Consider the following 15,130-nt stretch of genomic DNA (forward strand, 5'->3'; position numbering starts at 1 on the left):
GTGAACCTTCTAAACTTCTGGTTATAGCAGCAGGAGCCTTGCCATTAAATGAAGGACAGGGGGAAAGGCACACAGAACCCGTTGGCCCAGTGTAGGTTGTATGTGGGCTCAATCCTGGGGCTCAGGCCAGGGGGCAGCCTCCTTACCACATAGCTCTGGCAGCACAGTGAGCCAAATTTAAGGCAGGACTGAGTGCATGCAAGCCAGGAAGTTATCAGAGATTATCAGATAGCGTTAAGAATAAGAAGGAAAAAAAAGGAAAGCCATCCGTACTGGCATCTGAAAGCTGGGCAGGAAGGGTGATCCTTACAAGAAGTTGGGTGATGAGCAAGAAAGGCCTTTGGTGACCAGAGTCTGGGGTCTGACTGTCATGGAGACAAAAGAAGGGCCATTCTACCCCATGACTTCATAGAACATGCATGCAGAGCAAGCTCTTCTAGGGAAACAACCCACAGGTTGTACGCATGTGGATAGCAGTGTCCACAGAGTGGGCCAGGTTACTGTTTAGTATTGCTAATTCAAGCAGAACGTTATAGGATATGTTTCTGAAATAAACACCTTCCTCCTCACTAGAAAAACTCGACACTTTAGAGAATAATCAGGATAAATTGTATCCCTCCCCTTACTATAACTCTGTGTGTGCAACTATTGAGGCAACAGCTTTTATTACGCTCTGGTTCTTGGCAGGGACTATGTGATCAAAGGTACAGCTAGTGCAGGACCTCTAGGTCAACAGTTCAGCATAGTCCTATGGTGGAGAAATACACAGGATACTGAGGGAGAAATACACAGGAGGGAGCTTGGGCAAGAGTAGATAGAAAGGGTCCCACTTGAATTTCTATTGAAAAATGACTAAAAGTAGGCCAATTAGGGAAATTAAGTTTGCAAAGGACACTCTAAGCAAAGGGAACAGCCTGGCTGTTACAAAGGTGTGGATTGAGATCGGGCAGCTGCATATTGACCTATAAGTTAGACACACCAATGAGCATCAAGGAATGATGAGACTTTACCATGGGCCAGGGCAGGGCTCAAGGATAAATATGCATTTATCAACTTACACCAGTGAGAAAATAGTTTTTATATTTTACAGTTTCTCTTTCAGATTATTTTTAAAGTTGTGGAACATCCTGCTGTCCTTCAGATTGCATAGGTGGAACCTCAAATTTATAATCGAGAGTTTTGAAAACCTAGAGCAGTTTATAGAAGATACTTAGTGAATTCATTGAATTGAATCAAACTGGCCTTAGCAACCACAATGTAGATTAATTATAAAGGCCTGGCTTTGTTTGCTATTTTTCAGGTACCATGATCAACAGGATGTTACTAGCAACTTCCTTGGAGCAATGTGGTTGATATCAATAACTTTTCTCTCCATTGGTTATGGTGACATGGTACCTAACACATACTGTGGGAAAGGAGTCTGTTTGCTTACTGGAATTATGGTAAGTGTCTTTTTACTTTCAATCTCTTTTATTTATACTCAAGAAGGCATTTCAACTGTTTGGGTCCATGTGCAGAAATCGTTGTAAGCGACTCGGGTTCCCAAGCAGGAAAACCATGTAATAAATCAGTTCTGTGTTGGGAGAGGACATCAGTTTTGATCTTTTTCTTCTGGTCATGCAGCTCTGTTGAGGACATAGAGTTGCTAGATTGCTCTTTGTGGGCGGTGCACTAATTTGATGAACAAAATATCTTAGAGTTCCAGCTTCAGAGTCAGAACATTCTTTCTGTACGTCTGGGTTCTGCTAGTTCCTGCTAGTTGTGTGGACTTGAGTAAGTTTCTCTTCTGAGTCTTACTTTCCTCATCTGTAAAATATGGATCATAAGAATCGTGAAGTGTGTCAAAAGGGTTAAAGAATTACATGACATTTTATCAGTTAGATTAGATTAGATTTATTATTTTAACAAATATTTGTTGAGTGCCAGGCCCTGGCCCAGATACTGAAAATACAGCAAAAGAAGACAGAAACTGTTCTTGCCCTGCCTTCTTGAAACGTGTAGGGGAAGAACCTGCACTTAAAATAATTAGCAAACAATTGTTAATCACACTTGTGACAAATATATGAGGAAGTAAAGCTTCTGATCTGATTTGGGAACTGAGAGATGAGATCTGCTCAGAGAAATAGATCTCCATGAAGTTGACTTTTAACTTTTCACTGAGGTGGGAAAGCGGGGTAGCCAGGCAAAGCGGGAAGAAGGAAGGGCATTCTGGAAGAGGAAATGGTTTGAAGATAATGAGGCAAGGAGGAGCGCGGTACATTTGAGCAAGTTTACTAGGCCAGGAGTGTGCACAGTAAAGTGGGAAAACATCATGGCATGAGGCTGGGGACAGGTCTTGTGGGAGCACTTGAGAAAGGTGTGCTGCCTGGAGTGACCTGCCACTGTTTATCGGGGAGGCCTGCAGGCTCAGATACCTTCCTTGCCCCTTCCACGTGTACTATTTGTGTTAGATATATGAAAATTGTAGGCCAACACGCCATCTAAAATTTATTAATGTTGTATGAACTTTTAAATGCTTAAGCCAGAGGCAGTTTCAAATTGTTGCACCATTTTGAGTGACTTAGAGTCTCCTTATCTGCTTTTGATTATACCGAAGAGTGTTATCTTGATATTTGTTTGGTTTCTGCCTACACAAGGAAGTGAACTGCTAAGGCAGGAAATTCCCAGAATTTCTGAAGCTAGGCATTCCTGCCCAAGGAGAGGCAGGCTTCCCACATGATGGCTTTTGAATGGTGGCCAGGGCAGCATGTACCCTCCCAGCAGCTGCCCAAAGGTTTTTCCAAGAGTCAGAACTAGCTAGGAGGACTGAGTCTGTGGCATGGAGAGGTGGGAACAATCTTCTCCCACTTGGTAGTATTGAACTGAGAAAAGGCAGCTTGCAGTGAAAATAAAATCCAGTTCCAATGGTAAGGTCACACGTAGTAAGAAGATGACCATTCCAAGTCCCAATTGTGGAAAATATGATTTTGGGTCATAATTTAACTGTAAAATAAAATTATAGTTTTGTGAATTTTAGAGAACTTTTATTTCATTACAATTGTTATGGTCCATTGTGTTTACTATTGGATTATTTCCTGAAAAGATAGCATTTTATTATATAATACAATGGTTTGGAAAACAAAATTTGCATGGATGTATTTTTGGAGGGTCCATAACAAGCCCACAAGGGATAAGAATAATACTACTTATAAAAAAAAATAGAACCAATAATTGCAGTATTTTCCCCCATGCTTTTTAGAAACAACTTTCTTGGTGTTCTTTTTTGGCAAGATGTCCCTCACTTTATTTTTGAATTAGGTATGAGTCAGGATTTGTGCAAACAGCCTCATTTGCCATGGGATCAGAGCCAAATTTAAAGTTAACTTTGCCAGAATCTTGTGGTACTTTTATCTTTTCTCTCTTTCTTTGTCCTTAATGTCTCAAAAACAGTTCCTTCAAAATTTCATCTGACAGCACAAATCTTTTATTTAGGTGCTTGAACTACTTCCTTAAGTTTTACTAGTAGTTTTACTTTGTTTTGAAAGTAGAAGTTATAAGCAAAAGCAATCTTAATCGATACGGGCAGAAAAATGTTATGTGCAGTTAAATTTACAGTGATGTGGTCCTATCTTCTAAGCTCATGGTGAAACAGTCCTACAGTCCTTGGGCTAAGGAGCTCATTCCATCCCCATCATAAAGAATAGACTTTTTCTTAATTGACCCATCAAAGATCATTTGCTTGTTTTTAGAGAAATGCTGTAATCTTTGACTAGCCTATTTGAAATACTGTGTAGAGTTGGATTGTCTTTATCCCTGAGCCAAGACATGGAGACAAGTAGTCTTCTGGGAATTGACTATATCCCATATAATTTCCTGGGGAGCAAGAGCTTACAAATGGAGGTTAGCTAGAAACTAGTATGGAAAGTATTGGCTGACAGTATAGATTTCTAAAGTAATTTTTTTCATAGTTCATATAAAAGGTTAGTTTCCTTTAGATGAAATGCATTTCTGTTTTGTCAGACAAATGTTGTTTTCTTTTATTTTCAGGAACTTTAAATACCAGTTTGTCACTTTTGAGTTATCTAAGCCAGATAGGACTTGTTTTTATTTCGAGCGTTTTTTTGTTTTGTTTTTGTTTTGTTTTGTTTTGTTTTTTGCCTATTCCCCCTTGGACTTTTGCAATGCATGTTTAGGTAAAATGTGTATAGGCAGATTTCCCATGAGTCATCTCTCTGTCTCTGTCTCTCTCCCTCCTCGTGCCCTTTAGTTTAGTAAATTGTGAAAAAGAAATACAATTTACAGCACTCCTGAGAGAGGCCAGGGTAATTCCTGAACCATCTTGTATATTTTTTCTGAAGTGCTGTGTGTCTTTGTGCTTTTACATTTAGATTTTCTTATCCTCTCATTTATGAAATTTTGATAGAATTTATACCTTTGTTTTTTTTCACTTTGGAGTAAAATACAATTGATCTAAATGCTAATACCTACAGAGCTTTCCCATTTCAAAAATGTACATGTAAAGAAATTAGCTCTGCTTCTTCATATAGCTAATAAAAGTAATGAATTATTTCTTAGCATCATCATAGATGTTCATATTTCATTAGTAAAACTCAAAATTAAATTGTAATTTAATAGTTTTAAAGCTTAATTTGTGCCATGAGTTATATTCTGTGGAGCCAAGGACATTAATATTAACATGCAGTGCTCTGAGCAAAAATGTATTGTTAAACCATGAGGAGTTTTCCAGAATATTTCTAAAAAAGAAACAAATGGCCTTATCAAAAATAACCTCTTCTCACCTGAAATGTAAATTGTGAATCCAAGACCATCATGCTAAGCTTTTCTTACAATTTTTTAGGTTGTGTTTATAATTTTATACATAGATGATAATGGAAATACTAAGGTAAGTGTATCTTAGATACTGAAACGCTCTCACAGAAATCCATTGTGATAGATAAAACAAGGCAAGAATAAACGTTCCTTTTACCAAGACCCACCTACTATTAGAACTTAAGAGACAAAGATCTCTTCCTCCCTCCTGGATTTCCTGGATTTAAAAGCATAGGATTGCCTAATAGACCAAGTCTCTCATTAACCTTCAAGAGAAAGCCACGAAGGTTGTATATACCTGTTTCTTCTGTCCTTCCTCTCTTTAAGAAGGTGCCAAGGACATGAAGATTTATTATTATGAATGTCATGGTAACCTATGATAGCCTCAATTTTAAGTGGCTTTTATACTTTTTGTTTAAGGTAGTAGGCAACTAACATTGTTCCAGCATGGTGTCTTAGGTTTCTGTGAGCAGCAGCAGGTAGTTTCTCAGTATCTCCAACTTTATAACAGAGAAAGTAATTGTTTTGCTTAACACTTAAAAAATTATCCTATCTACCATTTTATGTTTGTACATAGATATAATACATGCTGAAAGTTTTAGTTTTTTATCTATGAATATACAGGGTGGGGCAAAAGTTTACAGTTGTGAGTATACAAAACAGAGTTTATTCTTATATTAATTATTGCATTATTTTCCACACAAACAACTGTAAACCTACTTTGGCCCCCAACTTGTGTGTGATGTTTCAAGAGTAGGATATAGCCTCATTGGTAAATTTTTTTATTCTCCTTCTGTAAAATTATAACAGCTCTTACCATATAGGCATGGATGATGGAATTCTTTAGCATAATTATCTTTAAATATAGAGTAATATCTGCCCATTTTTAGGGACACAGATGATCAGATAAGCAGACCTCTAAAGTGATCTATAAATCCCTAGACATGTGTGATTTAGACTTTCTGCTACTTTCTGTCTTTGCTTTTAAGAATTTTTTCCTATGCCAGTGGGGGTAGTAGACTACAGACAGCCATCCTGGATGTTGCATGTGTGAATAAGCAAGAAAAAAAAAGGAAGGAAGGGAGGAAGGGAGGAAGGGAGGGAGGGAGGGAGGGAGGGAGGGAGGGAGGAAGGAAGGAAGGAAGGAAGGGAGGGAGGGAGGGAGGGAGGGAGGGAACGAACAAACCAACCCAGGGTCTTTTTTACATGTCTTATACAATTTGACATGAGGTGGTTAATCCCAAATAGTAATTTGGAAGAGGTTATTTTACTTTTTGTTTGTTTTGGGCTTTCTCTGGTGTGTTCATTGAATCTCATCGAATAAAATCCAGTGAGGAGAGAGTATCTTTAAGTTATTACAATAGTTTCTGTTTTGTGCAGAGCTGCAGCAGAGGTGGGTGGGCCTTTGCAGACTTAAGGCTCAATTCCCCACCAGTGCCCTAAGCAGACCTTCTCTTCTCCCCTCGGAAATGTCTGAGGGAAGAAGACAGCTGCTTTCTTCCAGGTACAGCAAGTGTCGCTGGGAGTGTGGCCTTCCAGCATTCAACATGTCCGTATAATTGCACCTAATTTTTCTCAACTGTCAGCATATTTACTTGGCAGAGCTGCCCTTCCTGTCTCTAAAATGCATACGTTCCCTTTAACACTGTTGCTTATCAGGAGAGATAAACCTAGGGATGACTCGTTACTGATGACCAGTTTTATGTGGCACTTCCTTCTTTCCAGCGCCAAAGAACATAAATGAGTTGAACAGGCAAATGACTCTAAAGATTTGGGTTTCCCAAGCCCAGGTTTTATCACTGAATTAAAAAAACCCACACATATCTCCTCTCTTCCTTAAGATAAGGACATTTGAGTTGATCTCTACCCTCTTATCAACAAATATCAACTTGTATTTGAAGATCCTCAGAGGTAGGGCATGAGGGAATTTGTCTTCAAAATACCCTTGAATGTTGTTTATTTTTATAACCTACAGAGATCTTGCAAAAGTCTAATGGGATATAATATTAAAGCTGAGTGTTCTATAGAATTTATTTGCCAGAATTGATTGCTTTACATAGTTTTATGAAAGAATAATTATACATGTCAGGCAGATGCAGCGAAAATGTATTTATTGCTCCAGGATATTGTGTCAGTCAACCCCAGGGACAGAAAAATGGGCAATGATTGCAAATACTCATTTTACCTTTTGTTTGGAGGACAAGTTGATATTTTAAAATGAAATTTAATCTTAAAGTTGTTTAATTTAGGTGTATATTAAATGAAAAGCATGCTTTTTTTCAAATTAACTATATTATGAGAAATTTGAATTACTGATAGCCTAATAAATTGGCTATCAAACAAGTTTGATCTTTTAGGAGCCATTGTACACAGGAAGATAATTAATTTAACACAAAATATTTTGAACATTATTATTTTTTAGCAGTCATTCTCTGGGGTGAGAATTCTGGAATTTCCAAAAAAAAAAATGTTGAATCTTTTCCAGATACCATTTTTCAGTGTGTTTTCCAAAAAAATTCTCTATTTTTCAGTTACAGTTTACATAAAACATTAGTTTCAAGTGTACAATGTAGTGCTTAGACATTTATATAACTTACAAAGTGATCACTCTAAAAAGTATAGTACCAATCTGATATCATACATAGTTATTATAATATTATTGACTATATTCCCTATGCCTGTTTTTATTACTGGAAATTTGTACTTCTTAATCCCTTTACCTTTTTCACCCATACCTCCATTCCACCTACCCCCAGCCCTGCCAACCATCAGTTTGTTTGATTCCACATATAAGTAAAATCATATGGTATTTGTCTTTCTCTGTCTGACTTATTTCACTTAGTATAATACCTTCTAGGTCCATCCATGCAATCGCAAATGGTAAGATTTCATTCTCTTTCTATTGTATAAATGTACCACTCCTTTATCCATTTGTCTACTGATGGACACGAGTTGTTTCTGTATCTTGGCTATTATAAATAATGCTACAGTGAACATAGGGGTGCTGTCTTTTCAAATAAGTGTTTTGAATTTCTTCAGATAAATACTCAGCCATGGTATTGTTGGATCATATGGTAGTTCCAATTTTTTCTTTTTGAGGAACCTCCATACTGTTCTCCATGGTGTCTGTACTAATTTGCAACCTCTCCAACAGTGCGACAGGGTTCCATTTTCTCCATATCCTTGCCAACACTTATTGCTTTATACCTGTCAGAATGGCTAAAATCAACATCTCCTTGTGATTTTAATTTGCATTTCCCTAATGATTAGTGATGCTGAGCATGTTTTCATATGTCTATTGACCTTCTGTATGACCTTCTCTCTTCTTTGGATAAATGTCTCTTCAGGTCCTCTGACCATTTTTAATAGGATATTTTGGGGTGTTTTTTCTGGTGCTAAGTTGTATGAGTTCCTTATTTATATTTTTGAAATTAACCCCTTATCATATGTATCACTGATACACATCTTCACCCATTTCATTGTCTTTTCATTTTGTTGATGGTTTCCTTCCCTGTGCAAAACTTTTAGACCCATTTGTTTGTTTTGTTTCCCTTGCCTGAGGAGACATATCCAAAAAAAAATTATTAAGAGCAGTGTTAAAAAGTTTAGTGCCTATGGTTTGGGTCATACGTAAGCCTTTAATCCATTCTAAGTTTATTCTTGTATATGATGTAAGAAAGTGATCCAGTTTTCCTAAGAGCATCCATTGAAGAGACTGTCTTTACCTTATTGCATGTTCTTACCTCCTTTGTCATAGATGAAGTGACCAAATGGGCTTGGGTTTATTTCTGGGTTCTCTTCTGTTCCATTGATCTATGTGTCTGTTTTTATGATAGTGCCATACTATTTTGATTACTATAGCCTTGTACTATAATTTGATATTAGTCAGTATGCTATTAAATTTCCCTTTTCTATAGGCTTGTAATCTTAAGTTATGATCCCTGGAAGTATTTGTAGGATCTGCATAACCAAGTTATCTAAAGTAAAAATATCACTTCTTTGAATTTTTGAAATATTATGTGGCAAATGATCTTGGGGAAACAAGGGACCAACATGACTCACAGTTTCAGTGCTATGTTGGAGAAGAGTACTACATTTTAATTTGGCAGTCTAAAGGGTGTCCAAAAAGAGTATATACACTTTAGCAGTTGATAGCTCAATTTTGAAAATGAAATGTATTTTAATAAACACTGCCTTCATAATTATTCAAAGTATATGTATACATTTTTGGGAGACACCCTACATAAGACTCTCTAGGTGTTGGGGTCAAATATAGCTTATGCTGTCTGATTTTCAGTTCACTTTGGTCTGGCATAAGGTAATGAGCATTAATAATTATCTTTTCTAAGGACGAAGCCCTCTTCCCTACCCTTCTTCTCCCTTTAGCAATATCTAATTTGTTAGAAAGATGATTTTTTTAAAAAAAAATATACAGGTTTTCCTTGACTAGTTTAATATATTGTCTTCATTTAGTTTTTGGTGGCCTGAGCATCTTGAAGTGGCCTGTTTGTGATTTGCTTAGGTTTTCCTCAGAACATAAGTGAAATGGGAGAACAGTAATCAGGATACATTTTCTGACTTTGCTGAAAGGAATATGACTCATCTTGTTAAGGCATACAGGGATCTTCATTTCAGAGAGTAACATATGTTAGTCCCAACTGTTTCTGTACCCATTGTGATGGGTACAAAAAAATGTTGTGAAAGCGTATTTACTTGCATTCTTATTCACTTTATGAAACAGAATGGTCATGGAAATAAACACTGAGTGGACATTAACATCATATCATTACTTAAATTACTATAATAATTAATGTATTGGCAGGAATTTACCTTGAACCTAGAAAGCTTTTGGAGGTGAGCCAGTTTTGCATAACAGAAAGAGTAAGTTATTTTGAAACCCAATTCTACCTATACCAAATCAACCTAGGGAGTTTATGGTTTCCCTAATTAAAATAAGGCAGATAAGGAATAAAGGACATTGCATTTGAACAATCATAAGGTTAAATTACTACAGAGGCTCTTGAGGTACAATTTAAAGGATGCATCTAGGATCATGGAATGAGGGATAAATGTAATAAATTGTCAGATTCACTTGTTTCTCCAGTTTGCAATGAAGGTACTCATTTTATTGCACAAGATTTGGGTGAGCTAGAGAACATGCAGCAAGAAATGGGCTAGCAGCAGGAAAAATAGAGCCCAGAAATAAACACAAATTGAAGGTTTCCAAAGGCTCTTGATACCAGTGATTTTCCACTCCTGTTAGGATTTTGATTTCCTTCCAGAGGATCTCAGCAGTGGCCACCTGCCAGGGGAGAACAATATTCAAGTTAGAGTGCCAGCTGCCGCTCACAGCTATCTTTATAGCGATTAGAAGTCCCTCAGATTTTTACATTCTCTGCTTATTCAGTAATAATCCCCACCCTTGAATTTCCCATGACTCACTGATTGAGGAGTACCTGAGCGCATACATGTAGCAGGTGATCCTGTACAGTATGTCCTCACTTAACGTCAGCTATAAGTGAAACAACGTATAACAAAACCAATCTAACCATAGGCTAATTGATATAAACAGGAGTTAAGTTCCTCAGGCATCCCATCAACATGATAAGGAAATGACTTTGAACAAATTGACATTATTCAAGGACCTGCTGTACTTGTCAAGCGACTGATAGCCATTTGTACCAACCATAATATGACTTATCGAGTGAGTAACCCCTCATAGTATAACAGAACTATTTAGATTCTGTGGCAGATGTTTTAAAGTCAACAAAATAGGTATAGCTGCTTCCAAAGGCCATTCTTTTCCTTCACTGGTACCCAGCTCTGAAGTCACCTTGCTTCCATCGTCTACATACCACACAAAATATCAGGAAAACCATCGCAGCAGCCCAGGCATTTATGACCTCTCTGTCCTCTGCCTGTACTTTCCTTGTTTATCATTTCCTAAATGTCTTTATGATGAAGTGGCTCTGATACAAACCTTTAGCTTGTTTGTTCAAAATAGAATGCGGTAGGTCACCATATTCCCTTAATATCCTTTCTCATCTAAAGCAATGACTCTGTTGGAATCACCTAGCAAACTTTAAAACATTCTGATGCTTGAGTTTTTCCCCTGGAGATTATAATTTAATTGGTTGGGGGCACAGCTTCTCAGCATTGGAATTTTTACAAACTCTTCAAGTGATTCTAGTTAAATTTAAGAACTACTTATTTAAAGTTGTATCAGTTTTAAATAGGAACAATATTGATTTATTTTGGTCATTCACCATATTGCTCAATTTTTTGAACATTCATACTGTAAGAGTTTATCATAAAATAAGGTGAATTTGATACTCTTGTTTTGCTTTGAAATACAATGCTTCATAGATATGGAAATGACCACAAATAAAAATATAGGTAAAAGGTATTATCAGATGAGATAAAGGATGGAATATATCAGTGATAATTACAGTTCATAACTGAATAATCTCACTCATTTTTGTTGTCTCATTTCTGAATCTGAGGTTAATCCACATAATGTCTAAATACTTTCTAGTCTCTTTCTCTGATCATGTGATCAATATCACTTCGTTTCTGAGGATACTGATTTCTTCATAGAGCTATATGGAAGGACATATAAATTCAAACACTCTGGAAATATTGTATTTAAACAATATTGGCTCATTAAAAAGGCCATGTCTTGGTCATCGTTATCAGGTTGTAGAAGACAGGGAAAGTGTATTTATTTTCTTTCATTCTCAGCTTGGCTCTCCTGCCAGATTTGTTGTAATAACTCATCCCAGTGAGCCTAAAAATGCCTTCTTTGGTCTGTAACTGAATGGCTAAATTACATTTATTAATTAAAATGAGTCTATTAATTATATAATAAAACATAAGTGATTCAAAAGTATTTTACTAGGTTGAATTTTTTGAAGATTAATATGTAAAGGTTAGATTATGTTTTCTAAAACCACAAATTGTCACTTTTTAAATGTATAATTACTTTATTATAGAAAATGCAGACTACAGAATATCACAAAGAACAAAATAAGTTATTGATATTTCAACCACTGAAATATAACTTTGCACAGTTGGGCTAACTACTTCTTTTCAGTTTTCCAAATATGGATCATTTTTTAAAAATTAGGGGCAAATTATAAATACAGTTTTCTAACTTGCTTATTTAAACATTATCTTTAAATATTCTAGAAATAAAATTGTAATACAGTAAAATATATTATGGATATGCTGTAAGTAATAACCATTCCTAAATATTAGATGTTTAAGATGTAGACCACCACATTTTTAAGGTACAGAGTTGTTATTATAACTAGTGATTTTTAGAGCTGCTATCATTTTGACTCACATAAACGGAATGCTATTAAAACCTGGTTTAAAAAGATTCAAGTCTGTTGAAAGACCCAGAAGTATTGCCAACATCTCATTGTTTGTGCCCCTCTTCAGTGGGCTCTTGCCTTAACCTTCCTGTTCATCCTCTGTCCACTAAGATGGCTTGGTAATCTCTACTGCTCTGTGGTCCTTTCAGGGATGAGATTCTGTGTGATGCTCTGGACTTCCCTTCATAGCACCCAGGTAGCTCGTCCGTCGGCCCCCTCCCTACCTACCAATGGGCTGGCTGTATGCAGGTCCAGTAAAGTGGCTGCAGCATGACCTCACCTAGCTCTCTCATAGGTGCCCCAGCCTTGCCTCATGACCCTGTACGTAGTCAGCCAAGATGACCCCACATCTCATGACTTGAAATGTGTACCTTGATCATGGAGCAAGGTTACCACAGAGAACACCATGACCATAATTTTTAAAAAAAGGTCCATATCTTTCTTAGTGCTGGTAAACCCCTCTCGTAGAATGGTTCTCTTACCTTCAGCACTTAATGTATCAGTGTGACCTTTCTGTTATATATGTAGAACAGTTGGAAGTTGTACAATGCATCACTCTTCATTCCCAGTATATCACAGTTGATTGGCCTGAAGACCTGCTGGTCTTATTTTGAGAGAAGATTATGAAATATTATTTTTAGACAATTCTTATTTCTACTCTGTGCATTCATCCCTGTTATATGTATAGGTGTATAACATTTATTCTGTTTTTAAAAAGACTCTGAACATTCAGCAAGCTGCTTTTTTACCATCTATATTTTATAATTAAGCTGTATCTGATTCACACACCATGCTTTAGTTCTTAACATCTATGAACTAAGTTTTTTTAATCCCAATATAAAGACACATTGCTTGTTGACCATGCATTTTTATAGTATTTATTAAAGATACTGAATATTATAGTGGGGTGTGTTTTTACTTCCAGACCCTTATGTACTTGGTGCTAAACATGTTCTACTGTGGCTAAGACGAAAAGTAAAAGTAATAACTCTTTGGGTTTCTCTTTTCTCTGGTTTTTAGGGTGCTGGTTGCACAGCCCTGGTGGTAGCTGTAGTGGCAAGGAAGCTAGAACTTACCAAAGCAGAAAAGCATGTGCACAACTTCATGATGGATACTCAGCTGACAAAAAGAGTAAGTCACCACCCACTATCTGCAAAGGGAATATTTTAGGTGTTTTCAATGTTGGATAACAGGCTTTTTATCTTGACCTCCAAAGCCAAAATGACATGGCTTAGTCTTAAAATGTGAAAATATGGAATTGGTTCTGAGAGTAGACTCTTCCTAACTTTAGGTCAAATAGGAAATAATTGGACAATCTTGGTATTTACTCAAGGATAAAAATAGACTACATAAATCTTTAAAAATAGTCATTCTTAACATTTAAGTTGGCAATATAGAAAGAGACCAATATTAGATTTAACAGGAAGGAATACAGTGTCAATGTAATACAGAAATTTTATGGGAAGGTGATTCAATAAATGTTTTACTGACCTCCTATAAGCCAGTCACTGTTCTAAAGACTGGGGTTGCAAAGACAAATAAACAATAACCCTTAATGTTTAGGACTCCAAGGTATGAGGGCAGATACAGACTCTTTCCATGACTTAAAGGATATCAGAGAGATGTTGAAAATAGCATCTGGAGGGGAAATCAATGTCCAATTATAAAGACTCAAGGAAAATAGTAATCACATGTGTACAGAGTACTCACCCTTTGCCAGCCACTTCTCTGTGTCATGTATAAAAACTTGTTTCATCTTCACAACAACCTGATGAGGAAAATGCTGGTATTATGCAAGCCAAGATGCAGAGAAGTTTAGTAACTTACATCAAGGAGGAAAATCATATAAAAAGGAAAATGATTTTTACCACACTAAATTTTTAGCCTCCCTTGCAGTGGTTCTCAACCTTCCTAATGCCGCGATCCTTTAATACAGTTCCTCATGTTGTGGTGACCCCCAACCATAAAATTATTTTTGTTGCTACTTCATAACTGTAATTTTGCTACTGTTATGAATCATAATGTAAATATCTGATATGCAGGATGTATTTTCATTGTTCGCGACCCACAGGTTGAGAACCGCTGTCACTTGAAATACCAAGGTCAAAAATAACTAAAACTTACTTTATAGCAGTGTCATCTTGCTACATAACCACTTCCCAAAGTAGAATTCAATTAGGCTGTCATTAAAATAACAAAATTCACGGTCACTTGGTAACTTCATTCATAAAAGAAACAATAGAGATTTCAAGCAGAGTTCCATTTTCAGAGTTTTTGCTCACTTTTGACTTTGGTTCTGTGTATAAAAGTAGTCATGTTTAATTTGGTAAAATAATTCCTAATAAATCAGTCACTTTAATGCATATTTTATTTGTTTGGATAATATTTATGAAATGGAAAGATGAATTCCAGTTGCCCTGATAAGTTATGTCTCACCTGTCAGACACTATTGTGAGACTTCATTGCAGTTAGCAAGTCCACATACGTTCTGGATGATCAAAGCCATGATCATCTAGATGCCATGCTTTCGAACTGGATTTACCACCTTGGAACATCTACTCTACATAATATTTGCTCAACTCCTGAATTCATTCTCCAAACTAATTTCTAAATGTTACAGAAAAGTACTTGGAGAGTAGACGGAGAGGTCAATGAGCTGAATGGAGAGTTAGGTTCTTATCATTTTCAAAGATATACCGTACTGGGAAATGAAAACACACAAACATTAGATTATTGTGTGTTCACATCTAATCCAAAATTGTAGCAGATGTTTTATCTACCTCATCATGTACTTGTTTGGATGAGTTCTGTACTGTGCAGTTTATGTTTAAGAGACAGAAGTTGTACAATATCAAAAGAATCCTTAAAATCTGAGCATAATCCAAATAATTTTACCATGAAGATATTACATTCTTTCACAGGAATTAAGTTAATGCCACACTTAA

General features: G+C 36.4%; 1 protein-coding gene across 2 annotated transcripts in view; it reads left to right on the forward strand.

The window, feature by feature from the left end:
* The window catches only part of KCNN2 (potassium calcium-activated channel subfamily N member 2), a 356,145-nt gene that overhangs the window by 325,232 nt on the left and 15,783 nt on the right, over positions 1-15,130 (forward strand). For both annotated transcript variants that reach the window (XM_070412476.1, XM_070412475.1), the window contains 2 exons: positions 1,301-1,442; positions 13,206-13,316. In XM_070412476.1, coding sequence (XP_070268577.1) covers positions 1,301-1,442; positions 13,206-13,316 — 253 coding nt within the window. The remainder of the gene's footprint in view (positions 1-1,300; positions 1,443-13,205; positions 13,317-15,130) is intronic.

This window comes from Myotis yumanensis, unplaced genomic scaffold (genome assembly GCF_028538775.1).
Source record: "Myotis yumanensis isolate MYYU_CA2020_CCGP unplaced genomic scaffold, mMyoYum1.0.hap1 SCAF_4, whole genome shotgun sequence".
Classification (NCBI taxonomy): domain Eukaryota; kingdom Metazoa; phylum Chordata; class Mammalia; order Chiroptera; family Vespertilionidae; genus Myotis; species Myotis yumanensis.